At 43.5% G+C, this 18,017-nt stretch overlaps 1 protein-coding gene across 1 annotated transcript in view; it reads left to right on the plus strand.

Annotated features, from left to right (window-relative positions):
- Positions 1-18,017, plus strand: part of LOC124544853 (DNA polymerase interacting tetratricopeptide repeat-containing, protein of 47 kDa) — a 77,573-nt gene that overhangs the window by 37,891 nt on the left and 21,665 nt on the right. Inside the window, exons 4-5 of the mRNA XM_047123566.1 lie at positions 187-379; positions 505-619. Of these exons, the coding sequence (XP_046979522.1) occupies positions 187-379; positions 505-619 (308 nt within the window). The remainder of the gene's footprint in view (positions 1-186; positions 380-504; positions 620-18,017) is intronic.

The raw sequence follows: 18,017 nt of genomic DNA on the forward strand, positions 1-18,017 counted from the left end.
CTCATTTGTGAGTTACAAGTCATTTGAGTGAAACTGCTTTTGTATCAAAGAAAGTATGTTAACTCAATACTGCCAAGTGCCTGTTTAATGAAATTCTTGTATCCTTGTTAGGAAGAGATGATTAAATTACAGCTCAAATTAAAAATGTCATTAATGTATTCTGGCCACTATAAAAATCTGTTTCAGATCATGTCTGGCAGACTGTCGTGCAGCTCTGAAGGTTCAGCCAGGCTACCCAAAGGCACTGTCTCGTGCGGCTGAGTGCAGTTTTCGCCTATCATTGTTTGATGATTGTATTGCATTCTGTGATGAGATGCTAGCAACAAGTACAAGCAACAAGGAAGCTTTAGAATTGAGGGCGAAAGCTGTTGCAACAAAAGTAAGTTGTCACTTGTTTGATATATCTCAGTATAAAGCATTCTCTCTGAATTTCTGTTGCTATTGTAAAAATGCCAAACCCTGTCTGCAAGCAATTGTGAAACTGGACTTATTTATTTATTTCAGAAGCGAGCTGAAATGCAAGCTAGAAGACAAGCTGTTGCACGCAGAAAACAAGAAGCTGAAGAGAAGGAACTGGCAGCAGCCATTAAAGAACGAAATCTGAATATTGAAGGGCAAAGTGAGTTGCAATTATAATTCCTCTACTTTTCATTCACAGTGTATGTGTATCATAAGGATTTTATCTGTCTATTCACTTGACCTCCATCCTGTTTTCTAAAGTTGTGTGTCTGTGTGTGTTTTCTTATTTTTCTCATCACCCCTATTTCCCTTATCCAGTTTATCTTTGCAGATTTACTGACTGCATGCATACTTCTCTGTCATTTACGTGGGAAGACCTCTTCTGCGTCAGATATATTCCCGTCTCAATTTTTCTGATTAAACTAGATCTTCCTGCAATCTTCCATACCAATTGTACTTTCAGATTTTCAGTTTTGGATTGTTGTTTTCCATTCTTTGAGCATATTCAGATCTACTCCTCTTGTCACAAAAGTGAACCTGCTCTGAATAATTAGCTCTTCATTATATATTCAGTTTTGTCTTTTCTGTCACCTGTTTTTATTTGTTTGATTGTGTCATAATTTCAGCCCCTGCATTGTGTGTTACAGTGGTAACTAATACCACAGCAATAGAAATTCCAGAATGGGAACAATAAACAAAAATAAGAAAAGGCAGTTGCAGTAACACACACAAATAAATACACCTAGAATAACCAAATTACTTGAATGAGAACACCAAACATAAGTTATATACGAAGACTGTGTACATAATTAGACCAAGTCCAAACAAATAGCATGCATCCCAAGAGTGGATTCAAGTATGGATATGAATGAACCATAACAGAATGAGGAAGATAGCCCTCTGCTCTGGGATTACAATAGGTAGGCTGCCAGTTGGATTCGTTAGGTGGAACTGTGCATGGGGTGTGCGTGCCAACCTCACTGCAATGTTGCATTGCTGTTTAATTGTGCTGCCTCCTGATGGCCAGATCTATGCTGTGAGGTGCAGGTGAGTTGAATCATAACAAGATGAGCCTTGTTATGGTCATGACCAGCATGGCGCCACTGCGGTAGATGTGGCAGGGTGACGATGATAGAATGCACCTTCACCCCACCTCCCTCCTTCCACACTACGTGGGATAGTGTGTCTCACCCAGAAACATGACGTCCATGGCTTCTGTGGAGAAGCCAGAAGTCTCCTGTCAGCTGGCACTGGTGAGTAGAGCTGGAAATGAACATGAGAATGACAGCTCCATCACACCAGCCACAGGGGGTCAGTGGTACTGGAATGGTATCGGTGGGGGTATCCAGAGCCTCGGGGTCTAGGCAGGAAGTGCCTGGTAAGGCACCTGTTGACCTCAAGCACTCCCAGCTGCTGCTGAAGATCATTTCCACTCAGCCCCTGATGCTCACTCACAGGACTAGAAAAGATGTCGGAGGAGGGTCAGGTAGGAAAAATTGTGCTTGTTGTTGGAGGTGGATGCAGAAACAGAGAAGGGGGGGGGGGGGTCTAAGGATAGTGCAGAATGAGAGGATCTGGATAATGGGAAGGAGGGCTACCCAGGAGTTGTGTGCAAGGCAATGGAGGTTGGTGCCTCACCTTGTGGTGGGCAAAGTCGGTTGCAGTGGCAGGCGACCAGCCTGTCCTTAGTCAGCAATTTTGAAGACTCTTTGATCTCACTGGCTGCGAATGACTGCTGGGATCCAGCTGTCATGGTATCAAAAGCATGAGCCCAGACAAGGGTCTCTGGCATTTGTATTGTGGTGACAGAGGGGCTAAGGTGGGCATGGGGCAGGCAACAGAAGGTTGATGAATGTGCGAGGCTAGTGCCCCTGCAGCGGATCTGCTGGACTCTTCTCACCCAGTGGCATGGACCTGCAAGAAGTGAAAAAACAGATGAGTGCTTCTTCAGCCAGGGTGCCCCTATGTATTTCTTCATCTGCACCTTGAAAGTGTGAATAAGGCATCCCCATTAGCCTGAGAGTGGAACAGGGGTGCCTTGACATGGTGAAAACTGTGTTGTACACAGAGATCTCGAAATGTCTGTGAGCCATTTGTGGGTCATTGTCCACCACCAGGGTGTGGGGGAAGGCTTTGATACAGAAGTTCAGGTTTAGGGCACACATCATCAGTTTCGCCATCACTGAGTGGCAGTTCATGGTGTATGGAATCTGAGAGTAGGTATAATATGACCACCAGCTGGTAAGCATCCAGAAAGGGGCCTGCAAAATTGAGGTGGACTCGCTCCCATAGCTGTGAGGTTTTTGGCCATGGAGGGTAACACTACTGCTGGGTGGCTTGGTCATCTGCACATTTAGAACAAAGAGTAATTAAATGTTCAATCTCACGATTGATCCCTGGCCAGTAGACATCTGGGTGGGCCAACGTCTTCTTTTGTCTCCCAGTGACCATGATGCTGGAGACAAAGGATGTGTCACGCCTGAGGCATGCCACAGTGACCACATTCAATACAGCATGTTCTATGGATAACAAAATAACACCATCAGCGAAAGTCAGTCTAACACACAGTACAAAATAGTTATGAACGGGATACGAGCATACCACATAGACGATGCGGAAGCCAGTAAGTAGGAACCCACCCACCGACCATTGAGATTTATAATTTAGATAGAAACAAAAAGCATCATCCTGGTCAAAGCTGGATTCGTGACCCGTAGAAAGGCAGGAGAGGGCATCAACATTCGAGTGCTGAGCCTTCGGGCTAAAGTGGATCGTGATGTGGTAACAGCTGAGGAACAGAGCTCACCTTTAAAGTCTGTGTGCCATCTTGTCCAGCAGATGTGCCACAGGGCTAAAGAGAGAAGCTAAAGGTTCATGGTTCTTGACGATGTGAAACTTGACGCTGTAAATAAACACAAAAAACTTCTTGATTGCGTAAATAATTGGCTTCTCAGAATTAATCAGCCAGGAAGTTTCAATTGCCTTCTCAGTTTGTCAGTAATTTTTCTGTTCAGAGTTGAACATCTTCAAGGCAAAAACAATGGACTATTCCAAACTGTCTGTACTATGATGAGACAGCATGGCTCCCACACTGTACTGTGATGTGTCAGTAGCCTCAAGAAGCTGGTACGTGTCCAGGCATGGGGTGGAACGCAGACCATCTTTTAACTTCTGGGATCCTTCTTCCCATTCACACATCCAAACAAATTATGCGCCTTTCGTGAGCAGGAGATTGAAAGGACATGCTACAGTAGCTGCTTGCAGCAAGAACTTGTGGTAGTATGCGACTTTACCTAAAAATGCCTGGAGCTCCTTTAGTTGGATGTGGGAGGGCCTCAGCAGTCACAATATGACTGTTGGCTGTACCCCTATGGTTAGAAATGATACATCTGAGGTATTCAGTAGAGGATTGGAAGAAATCGGAGTTATCAGAATTGCACTTGAAACCCTCATCACGTAAGCTGTAAAACGGAAGCTGAAGGTTGCAAAGATGGTCCTTGGTTGTGGGACCCAAGACAACTATGTCATCAAGATAGTTGATATAACAAGCAATTCATTGTGTGAGTTGCTCCAAATAACATTGAAAAAGCACTGAAGTGCTAGGAACTCCAAAAACCAACCAGTTGTACCAGTGGAGGCCATATAGCATATTTGAGAACAAGAAGCCGACATGACTCTTCTTCTAGTGGCAACTGTGAAAGTTCTTCAGACAAATTTAGTTTTGAAAAATACTTTCCCTGACAGTTTTATCATGAGTTCTTCAAGGGAGTGAATGAGCTATGTATTGAACACAGACTGTGATTTGACCACTCCCTTGAAATTGCCACAAAGACAGAACTTGCCTTTTGGTTTCTCAATAATCACTAACTTCATAGCCTATTTGCTGGACAACATGGGTTCCATGACTCCCAAGAATGTCAGCTTATCTACTTATTCTTTTACTTTATTACAAAGTGCCAGGGGCACAGGCCAGACATGAAAAAAAGGAGGTTGTGCAGTGGGTTTGAGAGTGATGTGCACCGCGTACACTGTGGTCATGCCAAGTCTTGGGGAAAAAAAGGACAAAAAATTCCTTGCAGAGGTCATCCAATTCTTAAGAGGGCAGGAGGTCTGACATTGAATTTACCGTATCAGTGACTGTGAAATGGAATGCCATGGAAGCATCTAAACCACAAAAAAGTTTCCATAAAGGCACTGTCCACCACAAGATATAACAAAGAGCGCACTGCTATCTTGTACGTCACCAAGCGAGGTGGTGCAGTGGTTAGCACACTGGACTCACATTCGAGGGGAAAACAGCTCAAACTCACATCCAGCCATCCTGATTTATGTTTACGTAATTTCTCTAAATTGATTCAGGCAAATGCCAGGATGGTTCCTTTGAAAGGGTATGGCCGACTTCCTTTCCCATCCTTCCCTAATCAAATGGGACCAATGACCTCGCTATTTGGTCCCCTCTTCCAAATCAACCAACCAACCTTGTATGTGATCTCTGCCATAAACTGCCCCAGAATGGGAAATTGTTACCAATTATAACTGGCAGGACAGTGGGAAGTAGGAGACAGCGGAGGGGTGCCGAGGTGTAGGCAAGTGTTCCAGTTCAGAAGTGATGCCACTCTGCCTATACCCATCTGTGGTTGAAGAGGTGTGCCGGTGATACTTACATTGATGAACAGTTTGTTAGAAACAATTGCAAAGTTGTCATACACATGGCTAATGATGCTAATGACCATAATTTTAGGGTTGGAAGTCACAGCCAGAGTTGACAGGGCTGCAACTTCTGCTTCTGAAGGCATGCTGGAACATGAGTATCTGCTGTCATCTAAGTTGATAGCAGCCACATCAGCCCCAGAATCTAACTGATGGCCTGTGGACCAGGAAACTTCAACTGCTTGTGCTATCTAAGTACTTTTTTTTTTTTTTTTAAGAAGGTGGACCTCTTTCATTTCTGTATGTGATCACAAAATTGTTAGTTCCTTAGGCTATCAGTTTCGGTCAATGATGACCATTCCTTAAAACAGTTCTGAAGCTGGTCATTGCTGATGAGACTGGGTAGTATAAGGACATAAATTTTTTTTATCAGAGACGGAAATAAGAGAAGTTTATTCTACACTTTCTGGATCACTGTTCTATTCACGATTGTGTCACAGCTTGTACAATCTAATTATAGTGTCTCGAACCATTGTGTCTGCGTAAGGTCTCAAACCATTGTGTCTGCATAAGATTCTTGGACAGTAACGAAATTATACTTGCGACTTAAGCTTTGCAACTTCACAGCCCATGCCTGATAAGATTGATGATGTTGTTTTCTACATTGATAAAACTCCACTCGTGCAGAAATCACAAGAGTACAGGGCATGTCCAGAAAGTAAAGCGTCACAGTTTTTTTGTGATGTGACTACAAATTGCAGAGTGGTCAGACAGGATGGGTGGGGTGGGGGCCCTAAGCTTTCCACTGGTGGGTCACGTAGTTGCAACTGTGCTTTTGAATGGTTGGGGAAGCTTCTTCCTTGTACCTATATGTAGCAGTCGCGTCGAAATTATGATGAAGAAATCTTTAGAGCAACACTATGCAATGAAGTTTTGAGTGAAGCTCAACAAAATGCCACTGGAAACTTTTGGAATGCTTAAAGAAGTCCTTGGGAGTGATTGGTGTTCCAGGTTTCAGTCGAATTGTTGACACCAGATGTTTAGAGAAAATCGGGATGAGGTCACTGACAATGCCCTTGTGGGGTGCACTTCAGCATTGCGAACAGACGACCATGTGACTTGTGTGCACCAGTTACTGAATACAGTCCGTTGAATGAGTGTTGGCTTGATGCCGGAAACTTTGGATCTGCTGAAACAATTGTTCATGAGATTGCACCAGAAGACTTAGCCATACGGAAGATCTGTGCAAAACTTGTGTCCAGACTTTTGACTGATGTGCAAAAGCAACACAGAGTGGAAGTGTTTGAAGAACTTAGTCATCACTGAATCACAGGGTCACCCATGTCTGAAAGGAGTTCTGTGCAGTGTGGAAATTGCACCACAATAATGCACCGGCTCACACCGCCTTTGTTGTCACAGTCTGCCTGACCCATATTTATGTGACAATGGTGCCACAACTGCCATACAGTCCTGAAATGGCCCCCGCAGATTTCTATTTGTTTCCTCTGTTGAAAAGGGACCTCAAAGGAAAGCATCTTAATCGGTGAACAGTGTGCTACTTCGACAGCTTTCTTGAAGAGCATCCTGGGGGTAGGGGGGGGGGGGGGGGGGGGGGGGAGGAAGAAGGAGGCAAGTGACCCATTTCATCAAATTACACCCACACAGGATCATTAAATGAGGCTTAACTTGCACAACAAGTGGTATATTTGGGAAGAGATCCCTGACAGAAAGAGAACTTTAAGGGAGTCTAGAAGGCCACGGCGTGCTGCTGCAAGTGTTTCTCATTCAGTCACAGTCTTCAGCAGCTTTGTCATACACGAGAAAATGTGGCGGATAGGCCAGAAAATTTTGAGGCCGCATTAAAAGGCCTGTCAAAACACTCCAACATGGCTGCTGCTGCATTTCTAACTGCCTCTGGTTTTCCAGCTGTTGCTGCAGTGAATGCTGAAAAGCAACCTCCGGGGATGTGCCTGTCAACATTGCAACTATGTCGCCAATTGTTAAGTAACACAGTCAAACAAGTACACGTAGAATATCCAAGTCACTTTAATGAGAATACTGATTCTAAGTGTCACATAAAGCCTGTGTACATAGCTAGGCTGGTCCAAACAAGTAACAAATGTTCTGAGAGCAGAGTCAAGTGAGCATACAAATGAAGCATAATAAAATGAGGAAGAGAGCCCTCCATAATAGATAGGTTACTGATCTGCTGTATGCGGGCTGCACTTGCCAATTTTGGTGTGATGATGCCATTGCTGTTTGACCATGCTGCTGGCTGGTAGCTGGACCTGTGTCGCCAGGTGCCAGTGCAAGCGAGTTGAATCAAAAAAAGATGAACCAGTGCCCCACATCTTGTTATGTTCACAGCCAGTGTGGGGCCAGTGTGGTAGATGTGGTAACATAGGGTTACCACAGTAGCTACTCACTTGTAACTGATAGATGTTTGGTTCATAAGCAGGATTGTTTTTCGTTTCCTACTTAATTTCTCAAATTTTTGCATGTTGTTTTGTTTATGTAAATTATTGGTTTCAATTAGTGGATTTCATTCTGTGTGTTAAAATATTAGAGTGTGAAAACATGACAAATTACTATTTGTATTTTTAGTGTGTTTGAAAAAGTGTTTGGCATGATAATGTCAGAATAATAATTTTGTTCAAAGAATAATGATATTATTATGCCAACATTATCACGGCAATCACTATTGGAACTTCGATTTTACATTCTCCGATTTTACATTTTTCTCAATTCTACACTGTAAATTCGTAGCCTCTTTGAAAAACCCATAAGATCAATGCTAAAAATTCTAATTTCTTACTAAAAGTTTCACTTGACTTCATCCTGTTTTCTTCCCATTGACATTTGATGTGTCTGAACAAGTAATAAGTGACAAAAAAGACAATTGTTTCACAGCAGGGGTGATGGCAGAGTAAAGGAAATATTTTAGGCTGTTGTGGGGAGGGGAGACATGAGAGAGGAAATGGTGATGTGATCCATGAGCGGTGTTGCCAGCACAACTTGCGACATTTAACTCCTCCACACAGCTATGATACAACTACTGCTAGGTTGCAGCAGTAATGGAAAAACAAAACAGTTGACGTGAAGTGATCCAGACCAAGTCAATATGTGACGAAAGGGCCCATGCAGCATCTTTTCTTGTGCCATCCTTTTGCATGTATATCCAATGTATTCAACAACAGTATCAATTATCAACCTTTTAAATTCAAATACTGAGTCTCGAAGAATAAGCTTGGTCACAATAGAGGAAACATTGCCCTTTTCCAGCTAGTGAACTCTTATCGGCTGGCGACTTCTTAGTCACCCAATAGCTATTGCAGCCATCACACTACACTAATGCACATAAAATGAGCTTTCCTACAGGATGTGCGGAGAGGGGATATGGCCCTTCAGTGACCAGAGTGCAGGGAGGGGTGAAACCATTTTGTGAAGTGCTGAAAATACACTTTTCGTGCAGATGATGTGCTATGACAGAGATGTTATACAGAAAGAGAACAAAGGTTTTGCATAGCACATTTTGCATACTTTCGTCTTCAGATCTGACACAATAAAATTGCAACAACTATATACACTACTCTCATATTAACTTTGCACCACACGCGCACACCATACACTGTAGATCATAAAGTCTGGCAGCAGTGATAGAGGGCATGAAGCAAAACTGTAGCACCTGAGTTTTCTTTCAAATTTACATTTGCTCAGCGTATATAAATCCACTGGGCTGACTTCTAATAAGGTTGTAACATCATTTGGGGAAGTAAACTCATTTTTCCACGTGTCTGTCTCTCTCGTCAAACCTAAAATAACACATTAACAGTGTTGAGCACATAAAGTGCGGCTCATAAGAAAAGCATTAAACAATAATAGTAGTAGTAACAAAATTTGTCATTAAGCAGTTGTCTGCATTTATGTTGAAGGATTAACTACTTGGCTGCTGTGATGTTTTTGGTTTAATTCAACGTGTTAATCAATTTTTGTTTTTTCTGTGAGTGCACAAAGTAATGCATGTCTTGAATGAATAATTTGTGATTGTAGCATGTTGGAAAATAACTTGTTCGCCTTTTATCGAGATACTAATTCCAATTTTTTTGATGAGTTCTTACTTGCTGTTACAACTGATTAAATCCGTTACCACAAATTATTGTATGAACATTGTATTGTACATTTAATTTCCTTCACTTCAACAGATTTTATACAAAGTATTGGAGAAGATTCTGATTTTTAATGACGTATGCCAAAACCATGTATTTTTTTCTTTTTTTTTTGGTGGGGGGGGGGGGGGTTAACATTTTCCATCATTCTGCTTTTTCCTAGATTTTGCATTTTTTAAGTCTGGACCTCACAAAAACATAAAATAGGTATTTCACTGTAGTAATCTGTCACCCCCTTCTCAGTTGCATACTCAGTTTAGGACTCAACTAATCTTGCTGGAAATTGAATTTCACTACCAGATCTTGTTCTTCTTCTTGGTTTTTCACCTTCTGTAGAGACAAACACCAGTGTTGAGTTGCTGAGGTTCTTTTGTATGAATAGTGTTTCTTTTGCTTTGTGAGAATGTTGTATAGGCACAGATGATTCATGTACTGCTCCAGTTGTGACACAGATTGGGGTAACATTGAATCCCTTTTTGTGCTATACTCTTGAAAAAAATCACCTAGTATCCTGATTTCCGCTATTGTAGGATTAGTGTTTTCTGTAATTAAGTATCGAAGACCAAAAAGGATCATGGGTATTGCTTGAGTCCATTTAGCCGTTGCATGGACACGGATGGCTGGTTTAAGTGTCTGATGAAGGCTTTCAATTTTTCGATTTGATTGAGGATGGTATGCTGTAGTTTGGGTTTTATGACAACCACATATTTTTAATGGTGCTTGGAATAGCTCTGAGTTAAACTTTCTTTCACAATCGGTCACTATTTGGTATCATGTTCCAAATCTAGTGATCCAACAATTAAAAAAGTGCTCATGCCACTGCTTCCAGTTTTATATCTCGAAGAGATACTACTTCTGTCCAAATTGTAACTCTATCAGTGCATGTTAAACAATAAGTATATTCATCCAAAGGGGACACTGGTCATATCAGCTCAAGATGAATTATTTAGAATCATTAATCATTACAGGGAAACTGTCATAATTCCACAAGAACATGTCATGATGATTCATTTTGTGACAAGCAATACATGATTTAGCCCAATTTCTGACATTCTTTTTTGTATTGGTCTAGACAGACCTTGACTTGAATTTTTAGAGTTGTTTTAATGCTCAGATGACCCAAATTGTGATAGTGTTAGAAAATGGGATACATAATGCTCCAGGAATATAAGAGCAAATATATTGTGTTGACATATCACATGTTAATTGTTTTCCTCCATGTGCCAATTACTGTTCTAATTTAAGTGATATGTATGACAGCTGGACGGTAGTTGATAAAGCTCTTTGTCATCTTCTTGTGCCTGAGGTATATCTTCATAGTTAATTTGAACTAATAATTCAAGCCTTGATAAGCTATCAGCAGCAACATTTTCTTTACCTGATATGTGTCGCAGCTCTGTAGTAAACTGTGAAATATACTGGAGATAACGTAATTGGATGGGCATTGCTGTCTAATTGTTTTGCTTGAATGCCTATATTAGAGAAGCATGGTTGGTATAAATAATGAAGTCTCTTCCTGCTAACAGATATTTGAAATATCTGACAGTCGTGTATACACTAAGCATCTCTCTGTCAGACGTGGAATACTTCTTTTGTGCTGTTGTGAACCTTTTTGAAAAATAATCTAATTGGTCTTCACTGTCCATCTTGCCACTGTTGCAGTGCAGCACCTGCCACAAAATCTGATGTGTACAGAAACAATGCAAGTTGATTGTGCAACCAAGGAAACGTCAAAAGTGTAGCATTTGCAAGATCTTCCTTGCATTTTTAGGACTGCAATTGCTTCTTTTGTCCAGTCAATGCATCTTTTGTCATTTTTAGTTGTACCTTCCAAGTAATCATTCAGGAAAGCTTGATTTTCACCAGCATGTTTCAAATGCCGGCGATAAAAATTGATGATCCCTATGAATGCCCTAAGTTTGCAAACTGTTTCATGTTGATTCTGATGCTATTAAAATATCCAAATATGGGAAACAGAAATGTGGTTCTCTTACAGCGTCATGTATAAACGTCAGAAATGTGCTAGGTGCATTACGAAGTCTGAAGGAAATATAATTAAACTCATAAAGACCAGAAGCTGTAATAATAGCTGACTTTGGTTTATCCTTTTCAGCTAATGGAATTTGATAATATCTTTTTGTTTTGAAGGATAAAGTTTATATCATCAACTCTTGGAATCGGATGTGGTCCAGGAGAGTCCTGTCATTCAGATGGTGATAATCTCCACAACTCACCACTGGCCATTTGGCTTCAAAATTAAGTGTAGTGGACTAGCCCATTGTAATTTCAACAGATGTAGAATACCAGTATCTAACAGAAACTGAAATTCCTTTTTAACAATTTGCAGTTTATATTCGTCTAATCTATGAGCCTTACTGTATTCTGGTGGACCACTAGACTTAATAATGTAATGCTGAACTTCGTGCTTCAACGCCTTTGGTACTATGGATGGTTTTGTTAGTTCAGGAAATTTCTCCAACAGGTTAAAAAACTGGCATGTTGCATAGAGTGAGCTTACTGAGTAGCATTCACATTTGGTTACTTCTGCTGAAATGTTTAATCTGGTAATGTTGTCTATCAACTTTTTATTTTTGAGATCAGTGAGTAAACCATAATGATGAAGATATTCACCCACAATATACCTCTTAATATGTCTGTTACAGTGAATGGCCATGCAAAATTGTGTTTGAGCCCTAAATCAGTGATTAACAGCATGGAACTGTAAGTTTTTATCTCTGAACCATTTGCAGCATAAAGACTGAAGTTGAACTTTCTTGTCTTTTAAAACTGGTATAACAGACAAATCTGTACTGCTATTTGCCAGAAAATATCTTTCACTATTCCAGTCGTTAAGAAACAGTCAATATTGACAGCTTGAGTTGGTTATTGGCATAGAACGCTCAGCCACTGTTTTATTTACTGTTTCTGATTTTCCTTGTTGGGCCACTGAGAAGGCTGAACATATTTTTCAGGTTTACAGCGTGTTCAAAATTTAAAATGATAATAGCAGTATTTTCCATTTTTTGTTGACTTTTGCTCTGCTTCTACTTCTTCCATGCGATCTGTGACTACTTGGTTTCCGAAGCTTTATTTATCTCATTTTCCAATTCTTCAATTCGTAACAGAAGCTCATGGACTGACATGGATGACAATGAAACTTCCTGGCAGATTAAAACTGTGTGCCCGACCGAGACTCGAACTCGCAGGAGAGCTTCTGTAAAGTTGGGAAGGTAGGAGACGAGATACTGGCAGAAGTAAAGCTGTGAGTACCGGGCGTGAGTCGTGCTTCGGTAGCTCAGATGGTAGAGCACTTGCCCGCGAAAGGCAAAGGTCCCGAGTTCGAGTCTCGGTCGGGCACACAGTTTTAATCTGCCAGGAAGTTTCATATCAGCGCACACTCCGCTGCAGAGTGAAAATCTCATTATGGATGACAATGTTGACAGAATGGAGTAAACTGATGCAATTCGGATCTCTTCAACAGAGTGCATTTTGATCACACGATCTGCCATTTAAGCAATCTTGTCCACTGTTTCGTAGGATACAAGTAAAATACTTCAAATGCTACTAGGAAGTTTGTCAAGTCAAAGATTTTCAGGATCTTGTCCAACACATTATTACCAGCATAGCTAGCCTTTGTATCACCCATTTCTAAACCACTCAAAAGTTTTTTTATTTGATGCTCTTCACTTTCTTTAAATATAGTCAAAAGTCATTCTTTTGTAAGAGAATATTTCTTATCTTGTCATTTGTAATTAGATCACAGATATTTACAACAAATTATGGCTCTAGCTGAGTGAACAAATAGTTAAATTTAGTCACGTCAGGTAGCTATACCAGCAATCATAAATTGCACTTCAACTTGACAAAACCAGATGTCTAGCTTTTCTGTCCAAACAGTGATAGCTTGATCTTTACCTTACCAATTTCCAGTTTGCATTCAGAATTATTACCTTCAGGTCCATTTACCGTTGACGCTATGCATATGTCAGCGTCTCGCCAATCATGTCGGGGTCACCAATTGTTGCTCTTTACATTCTTTAAGGACTCAGTTTAACTAGATTTTTCAATTTATTTTATTTTATTATTATGCCCACCAAAAAACCTTCCATTACAATCACCAGGGAATAAAACCTTTCTGCTTTTTTTTTCTGGGCCTTAAGACAATTATAAGAATGATCACATCAATATGAAAAGGATGTCAGAAAGTGGGCTAAAACATGTATTGCTTGTCAGAAAATGAATTATCATAACATGTTCAAACGCCATTATAACAATTTCCCTGTATTGATGAATGCTTTAAAATAGTTCACCTTGGTCTGATAGGACCAGTGCCTCCTTTGGATGAATATACACATGCATTGATAGAGTTACAGATCGAACAGAAGTAGCACCTCTTAGAGACTTACAAGTGAAAGCAATAGCACAAGCACTTTTCAATTGTGCGACCGACCATGGAAGACATTTTAACTGAGAGCTATTCCAAGTGCTATGAAAAATATGTGGTTCTAATCAAACCCAGACTACGATATATCATCCTCAATCAAACAGAAAAATTGAAAGATTTCATCGGTCACATAAAGCAGCCATTCATGCCCATGCAACTGCTAAATGGACTCTAGTAACACCTGTGATTCTTTTTGGTCTGCGGTGCTCAATTAGAGAAAACACTAATGCTACAATTGCGGAAATGGTTAATTGCTCGCCCATCAGGATACCAGGTGATATTTTTCAAGAGTGTGGCACAAAAAGGGATTCAGTCTTACCCCAATTTGTGTCACAACTGGTGCATTATATGAATTGTCTGAAACCTATACTGTTGTAACCTTTAATCACCAATAATTGCGTGGATATGTAAACCCACTCACTTAGAAACAATAGCTCGTTACATGATAACAACTCAGTATCTCTTATTCGACTGCCGTGCCGTGACATGTGGCCGGCGCCGTTCGTAGCTAGGTGGCGCTCCCGCACTCAGCCGAGTTGCGGAGCGCCTCTATCGCCATTTGCGCGTACTGTCGTGGTGGCACTGTTAAATGTCATGACACTGTCAAATGTCGTGGCACTGTCAAAACACTTTCCCCCCCTTGAAAAAAAAACACTCACTTCCTTGGAGACATGGACAGTCCGGAGACATCCATGGCCTCTTGTGAGGCCCCGAGAAGATCCTGCGGAGAGACACGAGAGTATGGTCGAAAATGTCCAGGACGGAAGCTCGTGTGTGGAACGTGCCTCCTGGACGAGATGATGGGTGAAAACTCCGGAGCAGCATCCATAGGTGTCGTGGACCTGGGGGTGTGCTCCAGCGAGATGGGTCCCGGAGAAGGCGGCGTCGCGGCTGGAGCCGGTTCCGGCGTACTCGGAAGCGGTAGCGACGTCGGCTGCATCAACACGTATGGTAGATCGGCAGCAGCTCGGGCTGGTGGAGACATGGACAGTCCGGAGACATCCATGGCCTCTTGTGAGGCCCCGAGAAGATCCTGCGGAGAGACACGAGAGTATGGTCGAAAATGTCCAGGACGGAAGCTCGTGTGTGGAACGTGCCTCCTGGACGAGAGGATGGGTGAAAACTCCGGAGCAGCATCCATAGGTGTCGTGGACCTGGGGGTGTGCTCCAGCGAGATGGGTCCCGGAGAAGGCGGCGTCGCGGCTGGAGCCGGTTCCGGCGTACTCGGAAGCGGTAGCGACGTCGGCTGCATCAACACGTATGGTAGATCGGCAGCAGCTCGGGCTGGTGGAGGCGAAGGAAGGGACAGTGGCACCGGCGTGGCCACCACTCGTGGGCGCATCTGGTCATAATGGCGAACAACCATGCCGTCGTCCGTACGTATTTCACAAAGCCGGCGGCCGCGAAGAGCCTTGACCACCTCTGGAATCCATTTAGGGCGAGATCCATACCCTCGTGCCCACACGTCGGCACCCACTGAGTATTTTCCCGCACTAGGGGACACAGCACAAGGCCTGACAGGGTGAAGCAGGTGCAGTAGAGTGCGTGGTTGGCGGCCATGCAAGAGTTCAGCAGGGCTGCGATCACCCAGAGGCGTGAAGCAATAAGAACTCAGAAGTTGCAGCAGAGCGTCATCTGTGGAAAAATCACTAAGGAATTGTTTCATCTGGCTTTTGAAAGTGCGGACAAGGCGCTCGACCTCCCCATTCGATTGCGGATGGAAGGGCGGTGCTGTAATATGATGAATCCCTTGTCCAGTACAAAAATCACGGAAGGCCTGCAAAGAGAACTGAGGGCCATTGTCCGTGACGATCATGGACGGAAGACCTTCTAGCGCAAAGATTTTGGACAAAGCCAGCGTCGTCGCCGCAGTGGTGGGCGACGGACATCAAACAACAAACGGAAACTTCGAGAAGGCGTCAATCAACAGTAGCCAGTAAGTACCGAGGAAGGGGTCAGCAAATTCAGCATTCACCCGTTCCCATGGCTGCGCTGGATCAGACCACGGAGAGGGCATTGTACGAGGTGCAGCCAGTTGTTGAGCACACTGACCACACGCAGCAACCATGTGGGCGATGTCCGAATCAATACTGGGCCAATAAACGTGCCTGCGGGCCAGGGACTTAGTCCGAGAAATATCCCAATGGCCTTCATGCAACAGTTTGAGAACATCTTTGCGAAGAGAGGCTGGCACCACGACCCGTGGAGAGGCGCCATCCGTGGCCAGAAGAACAACACCATCACGAACAGACAGACGAAGGCGCAAGGCATGGTAGTTGCGAAGGGGATCCGATGCCCAGCCCTTGGTCCTGCCGGCCAACCTCGTTGAACAAAACCGATCACCTGACACAGGACCGGGTCCCGCGCAGTAGCCGACGTGACCTGCGAACCTGTAAGTGGAAAACCCTCGACCGCATGACGTTCTTCCTCAATGTGGAAACAGAGTAGTTCATCACGATCGAAAACCGGCTCGGGGTCCATCGGCAATCGCGACAATGCGTCAGCGTTGGCGTGCTGGGCCGTGGGGCGTTAGTGAATCTCATAGTGAAAAGGAGACAAGTATAAGGCCCAACATTGCAGGCGGTCAGCTGCCTTATCCGGAAGTGACGCCGATGGGCTGAACAGAGAGACCAGCGGCTTGTGGTCGGTGATGAGGTGAAACTTAGAACCATACAAAAAAACGCTGAACTTTTTTAGAGCATAAATGATAGCGAGCGCCTCCTTTTCGATTTGAGAGTAACGCCGTTGCGCTTCGTTGAGGATCGTGGAAGCATAGGCAATGGGTCGTTCCAACCCATCCTCATACCGATGGGCGAGAACAGCCCCTAGGCCATACTGTGATGCGTCAGTCGCCAGAACCAAGTGCTGACCCAGACGGAATGTGGCAAGACAAGGCGCCGACTGCAAATGAGCCTTCAGGCGGACAAAAGCCTGCTCACACTCGTCGGACCAACAGAAAGAAACGTTTTTGCGTAACAGTTGATGCAGAGGATGAGCTACCGCCGCCACGGATGGAATGAATTTGTGATAATAAGCAATCTTGCCTAGAAACGCCTGAAGTTCTTTGACCGTAGACGGCCGGGGTAGAGCGTTAATGGCCGCAACATGCTGACGTAGAGGACGTATACCCCCACGGGACAAGTGGAAACCAAGATATACAATGGAGGGTTGGAAGAACTGCGACTTGTCCAGATTGCACCTCAACCCAGCCGAATGCAAGACCCGAAATAGTGAACGCAAATTGCGAAGGTGCTCCTCAGTGGAGGCCCCCGTGACAACAATGTCATCCCGATAGTTTATGCAGCCGGGAACGGAAGCCGTGAGCTGTTTCAAAAACCACTGAAAAATGGCCGGCGCGCTAGCGACACCAAATGGTAACCGCTGGTACTGATACAACCCACAAGGAGTGTTGATGACGAGAAATTCCTTGGAAGAAGCATCCAACGGCAACTGATGGTACGCCTCCGATAAGTCAAGTTTGGAAAAGAAGTGGCCCGCAGCGAGCTTGGTAAATAACTCCTCAGGATGGGGAAGAGGATAAGTGTCAATGAGGCTCTGAGCGTTGACAGTGGCTTTAAAATCACCACACAATCGCAGACTCCCGTTTGGCTTAGAAACCACCATGATTGGCGATGCCCATTCGCTGGAGGTAACAGGAAGGAGAATCCCTGAAGCTGTTAACCTGTCTATCTCAGCCTTGACAGGTGCACGCAACGCCACCGGAATAGGATGTGCCCGGAAAAACTTAGGGCGAGCTGTAGGTTTAAGAGTAATGTGGGCTTCAAAATCCTTGGCAAGACCCAGACCAGCAGAGAACACGGACGAAAATTCAGAACACCCATCCAGCTGTTGATACGGAATATCCTCAGATATGAGGTGCACATCATCATCAACAGAGAACCCGAACAACTGGAAAGCATCATAACCGAACAGGTTTTCAGTGCCCGCATGATCCACCACATGAAACGTGAGGGGCCTAACAACAGACTTGTAGGCAGTGGAAGCATCAAACTGGCCAATGATAGGAATTTTCTGTTTATTATAAGTTCTCAGATTTCGCGTAACTGGAGACAAGGGAGGGGAGCCCAACTCCAAATACGTGCGGGAATTAATGAGAGTTACTGCAGAGCCAGTGTCCACTTGTATGCGAATGTCTTTATCCAGAACACGAACAGTAACAAACAACTTATTTGTTTGAGAAAGCACACAGTTAACATCCATGTCTGATGCCTCGTCCTTGTCGACGGGAACTTTAGGGGACTGACACACAGAAGCAATGTGGCCTTTTTTCCTACATG

This window comes from Schistocerca americana, chromosome 8, assembly GCF_021461395.2.
Source record: "Schistocerca americana isolate TAMUIC-IGC-003095 chromosome 8, iqSchAmer2.1, whole genome shotgun sequence".
In the NCBI taxonomy this organism is placed as follows: Eukaryota; Metazoa; Arthropoda; class Insecta; order Orthoptera; family Acrididae; genus Schistocerca; species Schistocerca americana.